This window comes from Adiantum capillus-veneris, chromosome 14, assembly GCF_014529385.1.
Source record: "Adiantum capillus-veneris isolate H3 chromosome 14, ASM1452938v2, whole genome shotgun sequence".
NCBI classification, from domain to species: domain Eukaryota; kingdom Viridiplantae; phylum Streptophyta; class Polypodiopsida; order Polypodiales; family Pteridaceae; genus Adiantum; species Adiantum capillus-veneris.
The window spans coordinates 17494135-17503695 of record NC_140944.1 but is presented as its reverse complement, the minus strand read 5'-3'; the positions used below and the strand labels follow the sequence as shown (position 1 = coordinate 17503695).

The window sequence follows — 9561 nt, the reverse complement described above, 5'->3', positions numbered from 1 at the left end:
ATTTTCTAACGATGTAATAAACAAGGATCTCTGCACATGCAAGTCAAATGGTGGGACAAAGTAATATTTGACATTTGGTCTATCCCCAACGAATTTAAATTCAAGTTTTCTTTGTGGAGAGTCTGTATTGGAGTGCTCCCTACTACTCTTAACTTCTCTAAGAAGTGGTTCACTGATGGGAAATGCAATGTATGCAAGAAGGATGAGTCGGTCAGACATGTTTTTTTGGCATTGTAAACTTGTAGCTGAATGGTGGGAAAGTTCAATCAATGTGTGGTTAGATGCATGGGGGTTACATCTCACAAAATTTTAGTTGATATTCTGCAAAGTGTATACTCATCACGATTCTGCGCGGCATGCCTTGGAAGTTTCAATCCACTCATACCGAGTTTGGTTTTTGTGATTCATCTGGTCCATGCAAAATGCACGTGTATTTGAGGATGCTTCTAAGCCTAATCATATAGACCCTATGTCTCTCATTAGGGAAAGGATGACAGAAGATGCATTAGTATTCCCAAAATTAATAAGGAAAAGAGATAAAAGCGTAATGATGCATACAATGAGAAATTTGAAGTCAATTCATGGATCAATACAAGTACTTGTCTCTATCTATCGAGCATGAAGTTAAAATAGTATAATGTCTAATTTAGCCTCTTAAGTCCTAGCACTGATACTAGTTGATGGATCTCAAGGAGGATCAAGCAGCACAATAGTTATAATTAGTTAAGCACGCACGTATTTCCTAAAACAAGCATTTACATGGAGACGATTTTATGTAGTGTCCGTTGATCTCACAAAAAGGATAGCTTTTACGTGTAACAACTTTTCATTTGACTTATCACCTTCATCACAACTTTGTGATCCTAATAAATACTTGAATGTAAGTTAGGTTTATAGTAGGGTTGGCTCTAAGTAAAGGATGTTGCAAGATCTACAATGCCATCATTTGTGCCGCTTTGGTGTCATTTGTCTTGCATCCCAATAGCTCATTAACCCATGCTATAAATGGATTACATCAACATCATACTAAAGCCACTATCACAAACTCACTCTCTATCTCTCCCCCCCCCCCTTGAGACATGTGTCATTTATAGATGGGGAGATAGGACTCTCCCCATCTTTGCAAGCACTATGCAGCATGCGCCAATCCGAAACTATCATTTGTAAACTTGCTAATTACGAGTAGTAGGCGTTTCATTTTTTATAACTAGCCTACAAAAGAAACTTCGCTGAACGCAAACTCACACACTTTCAAGGGCTAATTACAACGACAAAGAGGACTTGCTCTGCATCATCAACATCCACAAGAACTTCATGACATATTCCCTAATGGGTTTCCAAAGTGGAGAAACCTTTGGCATAAAGGAAAAGTCATTCCCATCAAGAAATACATGTATTTCTAGTGAGAAATTATGTATTCCCATATAATAATATGTAATTGTTCCATTTGGAAAAAAAAGTTCCTTATGATAATAAATATCCAAAGTGGAAATATAACTATTCCAACATGTTTTTTTCCCACTTTCATCAATCGTAAATATCTTCATTTCCACATGGAAGTTTTGGAGGGAGTTTTTTTCCCACATAGAAATAATAGAATGGAGAATCCGACATATCTTCATTTTCACATGGAAATTTTCATTTTCCATGTAGAAATAATGGCACTAATTTCTGTAACAAATTTGATCAAGTCTAGAAATAGTGTAGAATAATAGCACGAAGCTAAGCTTTATAAGCTACAAATCCCTCTCTTCTTCCGGGGTGTGTGTATGTGTGTGTGCTAATAAGAAGAGGAAAATGGTATAGCCTTTCTATCACACAAGTGTGGTAGATTGGTTATGCCATTTCCCTCTTGAAGAACGGATCTTGAGTTCAACTCTCCTCATCAGAAAGATCTTTAAGGTGTCTTGGGATAGTTTCCTACAATGTTAAAATTATTCTTCTTCTTCTTCTTCTCTCTCTCTCTCTCTCTCTCTCTCTCTCTCTCTCTCTCTCTCTCTCTCTCTCTCTCTTACACAAACATATTCACGCCTGCATGTGTGTGCACAGATTCCCTACTGAGTAGAAAACTTTGAGTTCAAGGCCAATCACATGGATCTTATAGGTATCTTGAGATTGATTCTATGATGTTAATAGACTGCTAGCTCAATGTAGAGAAATATAATTAGTAGCATAGGACTATTGAGATATGGTGGTGTTGAATATGGTGTAACAAGACAATCATGTGGTAATATCATCTGGTAATTAATACCGCATGCTTGATAAATGTTATATAATTGGATCGCTTTCTTTGTGGGTGACTACACTTTTTAAGAGTGACTACATCATATACTTTGAAAGGTTGTTATCATTGCTTACCACATGCAAGTAACATTAAAACATTGTGAGATAGATGTTTGAATGTTTGCCTACTTTAAACCTCTCATAACACAAGCAAGAATATTATTTTAAAAGTATAGGAAGATTATTTTAAATGTACATTTTATGCCTTCACGTTGTCAGGGACATTGTCATTTGCCAAAAAAACAATTTAGAGTGACAATATAACAACTATGAGAGAGCTCCACAATAACTCAAACTAATACCTTTTACTAGTAATACACAAAAAGACTCAAAAAATGCCATATGAAGCAACTTCAATTAACTTTTAAATAGCATGTGCCATCCAATACAAGCTTTGATAAAAAATCCTTAAAAGAGAAATTTCAATTCTTATCTAAAGACTGTACGCATCTATATATAATTGAAATCCTTATTTCTTTCAATCTCAATAAAATAATTTGAAAACTTGAAATAAGTCCCATCTATAGTTACAAGTTATATGTGATACATCATATTGTTTGTCCATGCTTTTGAATACCTGCAAAACAAGTCATAGACTAGTAAAAGACTTTTCATAAATCACTTACACAGTATATCACAAGACTTACCTAGTTGTTTCCACGTATCAGAATAGAGAAGATGAATTTCCAATCGACCCAAAAAGTTTCTTCATGATGATCACCTTTCTAGTAGAGCAATGCTTTCCTATTTACTGTATCAACACTTTGCACCAAAGCTTCTATTGTAGAAGCTTCAAGTCCCTTAGCAATTACAATGTCGCCCTCCTCTGGCCAAGAAGGAACACATCCTAGCCCCCTTGGAAGCACTAGACGATGACGTCGATCAGATCCATTGATTTCATACAAGACCTCCATATCAGCTCCTGCTCCTTGAATATAAAAAAACTTCCAGCAAATACAGTGAACTGGTAGCATCACTGAGATACACTGATTCCTTTTACTTTTGTGTAAGATGAACATTCCAGAATTGTCATCAATACCATCAAAGCTTTGCACAATGGCCTCCACCGTGACAAACACAACAACAACCCCTTCTTGCTCCACAGAAAATATTTTGATAGCCTCCCATAAAATTTTGACTCGTGATCTTTAGCTACTACCAAATAATCTCCTACATTGTACTTCACTTCATCTACAAAAACCTTGGAGTACTCGTAGCCATAGGAGCAGGGGTCTCCACTTGAGAGCCTCTTGATTGATTCTTTTTCATTGGCACTTAATAAGAAGGGAATTCTTCTCAATTTTTGTCCAATGACTATTCCATTTCTATTAAGCAAAGATTTGCAAGCACAAGAGTGCCCAATCTGAATAGCACTACTCCATAGCTCTCGAGCTTGCTTCTTTGAGGTTGCAAGAAAAGCACACAAAGAATGCCAATTATGACACACAAGGTTTGACGATTCATCAAAGCTCCTACATTGAGGTGAAAGCAAGCAAGAGTGAAGAGCTTTCATATATCTATTCTCACACAATAGCCCATCCTTTTAGATCTCTAATTGCTTCCATGTATTTGTAAACAAGATGCGACTATGGAAATTCGTATAGGATATCTCATTGGCTTTGTTGTTAGTTGGAATGCTTAAGTAGCCTGATATGCTTCTCTCAAAAGAAAAACACCAAAAACCATGGCGTAAGATATCGTCAAGCATCTCATCGCTACCTATACAAAGAATTAATCCAAGCATCACCTAGTCAAAACTATATAATTCAAACACTTAAAAAAATCTCATTGAGATAGTATTCTTGAGAGTCTTATGTACCTGCCACATGCTCCAAAGGGAGCTATTGGGACCCTTGTACTGTTCTGATAAGATTCTCCATGATAATAGTAGAGAGCGACATGTTTTGATGTCGCTCAATGACCATCCTTTTCTTCTAGAGAAATTGAAGAAGAAGTGAGCAATATCAACAAGAAGCATCCCAAGTTGACGTTGTTCGTCTGTGATTCCCTGCACTACATTTAGAATGTGAGGCAGACACCACTGTACAAATTTTTGGCACTCTTCTGCTCCTGAACATTTTAAAGTGCTTCGATGGGTTCCTTGGCCATCGCCTTGAGTTCAAAATAATCTTTGGAATGACAGATGTAACCTCCTTAACAACATTGCCGATGGCACACTTCATTGGTGTAGTAGCAGATAAGATCAGCTTTTTGATGTAATTTTGAAATAAGTTCAGAGATAGTACATGCATAGAATCATATACTAAGTCTTTAGACTGGTCGAACGCATATAAGTGATACAATCTCCAAAGAACGGATTTACTAGAAAAACCTGCATCCCGAAGTATATCTTCCTTGCCTTCTTTAGTAGGAGAGTGTTTCGCTTGTCTGATTGCTGACCACATGTCTTCTACATTTTGACCTTGAGGAGGATGTCTAGCTTGAAACCTATTATTATCATACACATATCTTGACCCAGTTGCATCTTGCTGAAGTGATGCATGTGCTTTACACCGTCGACAAAAGCTCTTCCCGCCATCTTTCAACTTTCCTAGCTTACATTGAGCTGGATGGTCCCCACTGCACATCATTAAGATTCCTCACAACTTTGTTGTTTCATTTGGAAGCCCTTGATGAATACGGCTTTTACTATAGGCATAGTTGGCTTCAAAACCATCGAGAAATAAGCTTTCTAAATCCTGAAGCAAGGGTTCTAGAAAACAAGAGAGAATATCTCCATGCTTCTTTTCTAACTCTTTGTTTGACAGGGGAAGAAACAATACTGGAATAGAACCAAGAGTAGATCGTTTTCCTCCATTCAAGAAAGTGATCTCGACTACTGCACTATCTTTCATAGTTGTTGATGCTGCTTGAAATCCATCCCAATGCAAGAGAAGAGAAAAATTCCTTGGGTCTCCTCTAATAAGCTTCCTCTCTCCCCAAATTTGTTTTTTACACCTTGTACACGCAAACTCATAGACTTGTGTATCCTCGTTCTAGCTTCTAATAAGCTCTTTGCTTGACAAACACTTGGGAAATGCTCGATATGTCATCTTGCACTTGTCATTTTGACACACAACTGGAGCCTCCCAAAAGGCACCAGGATTCCAAAAGTCGTGATAAATCCGCATTTTCTCTCCATCCCATACTTCCTGCATAAATTCAGGATGTTGAGAGGGCTCCTTGCCCAACCATCTTTCTCGAGCTCTCCACATGCTTAAGAAATCATGACAATATTCTTCACTTTGACAGAGACATCTCAATTGATCTATCAAAGATGTGTATAAGAATGGCATCATCTCCTTTCTGCTTTTGCTGCACTTTGAACATCTTTCACAACAAACAAGGAAATCTCGCTCACGATGTCTTGATCGGACTCCATCAATGCAAACACACATGGAGGTGTCTCTATCAGCATCCTCTTTGCTAGGTGGAAAGACTTGTGGTTCATGGGGATGACTTTCACTGCCAAGACATAGTTTCCATTCTTGAGGGATAACCATACCTTTGTCTTTGTAGAGCTTCAGTATTCCAGAGAAGTTACTTGGTGTTTTGAAATCATTAAGACTTCCATTCCAATCATTGCTCTTCTCTGCCAAGAGCTTAGCAAGACATTTTTCGTTTCCTTCAGAAACAGAGCCTAAGCCTTGAAATAAGACACGCATTACATCGTCTTGAAGCTTTATGGAAGCTCGATGGGAATCCATCACAGATTGGATTCTAATAATGGTTTTCCAAATAGCTTCGTTAAGAGCATACTCCTGAGTGTGCTCTGTGTTCATTCTGAAAAATACGACAATCGCACATTACTAACTAGTAACAACCCATGATAACTCGACTACATGAAATCATTAGAGAAGTAGGCTCCTAAATTGCAATCTGGCTAGCACTTAACATTAGAGAAGCATGTTAAGCCTATCATTCGTGTTTCTCTCTCTCTCTCTCTCTCTCTCTCTCTCTCTCTCTCTCTCTCTCCACAGTAGCAATCAAGATACTATAAATCACACTGTTTGTACACCATTTGACATGTGCCGTATTCTAGCTTTGGAACCCTATGTGTACATGGACAAAGGTGTCAATGGGATGGATTATAGTTGGCATGTTTCTAAATTGAGCGGTAGAAAATGATGTTAATTATAGCTTTATGTGTGTTGAAGGGTAGATTCCGACTATACACCTTGCTAACATCCTATCAGAAGCAAAGCATTGTGGCGGTTGGCTTAGATAACTGCACAATATGATCTAGGGAGTGAAAGCATTTACCAAGATCTCCAGACTCCAGCTTAAAGTCTAGAAGATAATATTTGTGAATCTCCATCAAAAGAAACCCGGTAAGTTAGAAAAGGACTAATTATAAGCCTTTTCGATTCAAGACGTCCTAAGGGGCCAAATTAGTTCAGTTCATGCAACTACAACCAGACAAGCAAGAGAACCGACCCTGCTCTCAACCCATTTAAGGGCCAATACAATTGGAGTTGTGGAGATCTCGCATCGGGCCAGTGGCTACGATGATCAGCTAGCAAAATTAACGTTGCTGATCATCGTTAAGGAGGCCACACTCAAGGAGGCGCCTCCACAAGGATGATCAAAGATCTCTGGACTGAAGCCACCAACAAGCTTATCAATCAACTTGAATGAGCATAAGCTTATCAACTTGGATAGGGTTGGGTACTATAATGGAGCCTCATTATACAACATGGAGTAGCTTCTACATCCTACTTTTACAACATGAGCAGCGTTTTTTTTTTAAAAACAGACTTAGCAAAATTCTCTATAATGCAAAGGTATGCTTTTAAGCATGCAACGGATGGGGGTTTGGGGTGTGGTCCCAGGCAAGGTGCACAAAAATCTCTTACTTCTATCAAATTTTCAGTGAGCCACTCTTTTGGAAGCATGGGCAACTTTATTTAACCAAGTAAAAACAATTCCAAAACCAGTTACGGTCTGACAAAGAAATAGCTGCATTAAATACACAGAGATAAAATCCATGCATGTATACTTATTCTCATTCACGTACATTAATGAACCAACTATCTATAGTAAAGCTTTTTCTATCATTGCTGTAATTACGTCCATCTATACATGCAAGCATGGCATTTGAGGCTAAGCTACACTAAAATTAAGTTTTGTCATGCACTGTTAATTCCGGAATCGAGAGAGCAGTGTACATGATGAGGGAATAAAGAGCTTGATTAATAGAGCGCCACGTCTAATTCCTCCGGACAATGGAAATAACTAGAGGAGAAAAAATGATAAGCACCTGAAAGATTTAAGAGAACTCAATGCCGATGAGTTGGAGTATTGCGACAGGCGACAGGCTACGCTGCTGCACGACGTCTTCTTCAATATGTCGAAGTGAAGCCTTCACAATTGATTTGAGCAACACGCTCGCGCGCTGGACCAGGCTTGATGGCGGCCTGCAGACTGCTATTCTGGCGTTGGCAGCTTCTTCACATGAGCTGAGATGCACCGAGAGATGAGGGAGATCAGCTACATCATGCGTTGGCAGCTCCTACACATGAGCTGGGATGCCCTGACAGACTACGGAGAGCAGCGCCACGCGTTCGCAGCCCCTACACATCAGCTGGAACCAGAGAGATAGAGAGAGACAGAGCAGCAAGTGATGGCGGCCCAGCTAGGCGCTAGTGTACCGATAGCTCCAGGCGATGGAGACCTGGCTTTCTGTGCCGCAGCTGAGAGAAGAAGAAGAAGAAGAAAAGTTTTCTGTGCCGCAGCTGAGAGAGAGAGAGAGAGGTGTGCTGGGCCCTGGCCATTTGGGCGGGACAAGGCGAGTGGGACCTGGGTCTGTTCATGGCAGCGCACAGTCAACATTGATTGAAGCATGATGTTGGTGGCAGCTAGCACCATGTGGAGACAGAAGGAAAAAGACTGGCGCGCACTGGAATCTCCATGTCCACGGCAGAAGTCTCACGCTCAATGTGGGAGAGCCAAAAGGAGGAGTGATCTAATCGCTCATGCAGCACTGCTGGAGTGCGGGCCACCAACCAATCATTGAATATTGGAGCATTACATAATATTAATGTTAGTGTAACATACATACATACTTTCCTTGAATTTGCAAAGAGGAAATTTTAGAAAATCCGGCTATGTTTTTGGGTGTTTACACTACTTTTCTCTATTTTGGGGTGGAATTTCTTCTTTCCCCCTTGCTCTCAACCTACATTTTTGAAATTGAAAATGGCACGATATTAAGACCTGTGACGTGCGCTTCCGGGTTACTGTTTGAGAGATGGCCACCACTTTGGAAAGTTGGCTGGGCTTAAGAGGCTGGCCATCTGACAAAGCTTCTAGGCCCAAAATCACTTTTTGGCGGACGAATAGGGGGGCGCCACCTCCTCTTCGCCATGTTTTGGGTGCCCCAGTGTGACACGGGCCTAAGTTGAGACACATTTGTCGCAAACACTGAGTTTGACAATATTAGTATACAAGCTCGAAAAAAAGTAGGTTCTCTTTATCCACAGCTTGTTCAAAATAAAAAATGGCTGGCTCAAATTTGGGCAAGAAGGTTCTCAAGCCGGTTCATATTATGAAACTTTTAGTTATAATATGTGAAAAAGTTCCAAGCCGGTCCACAAAAAATGTTTCACGAGCCCTCATCCAAATTCGACTCAATAGACCCCGCCGGCTGTGCCTCGCACTTCAAAATTTACCAAAATATCCATGTCCAAATTAGAGTGCCATGATTAGCACGGGGCTCGGTTTAACCCTTGCCAGCTGGAAAGCTTGGCTTTTGCACAGGCTGCTACAGTTGATAACGTAGAACCCTACTCGGCAATCTCCAATCTCCACACTATATATCTATATATATATCCTCTTAGGGATTCTCTTACTACTCCTACTGCATACAATATTATTCATAGATCCCATGTATTGGAATATGAAGGAAAGTCAATCAATTAATTATCTATAAGTTGACACTCTACTAACATATAAAGCTTTACATATACAGTCATGGACATTGTGTATTTATACATGTGGTATCATAATTGTTATAGGTAGGTGTTTAATCCTATCTCACTAATTCCCAACTAGACAATACATGCAATACCATCATTAATATCGCCTCACATATATATATTTACTCGACGTAATAATTATGTGGTATCATAATATTATCACACCTTATTATCATGCACTGTCTTCTTATATCTCTTATTTACACATGCTGATGTAGTCGATATCAGAAACATGTACACTATCCACCCAAAGAAGGGTATATTGAAAACTCTTCTAGCTTATTTTTGCTTATATGCTCAA

The 9561-nt window shown here is 39.3% G+C and overlaps 1 protein-coding gene and 1 pseudogene across 1 annotated transcript; both read right to left on the bottom strand.

The window, feature by feature from the left end:
* Positions 1 to 2767: 2767 nt before the first annotated feature.
* Positions 2768 to 3796, bottom strand: LOC147441994 (uncharacterized; annotated as a pseudogene).
* A 1483-nt stretch (positions 3797 to 5279) lies between these two features.
* On the bottom strand, positions 5280 to 5990 carry LOC147441993 (uncharacterized). Its single transcript, XM_086529558.1, has one exon. It carries the CDS (start codon positions 5988 to 5990, stop codon positions 5280 to 5282), a length of 711 nt encoding a protein of 236 aa, XP_086385684.1.
* Positions 5991 to 9561: the final 3571 nt, after the last annotated feature.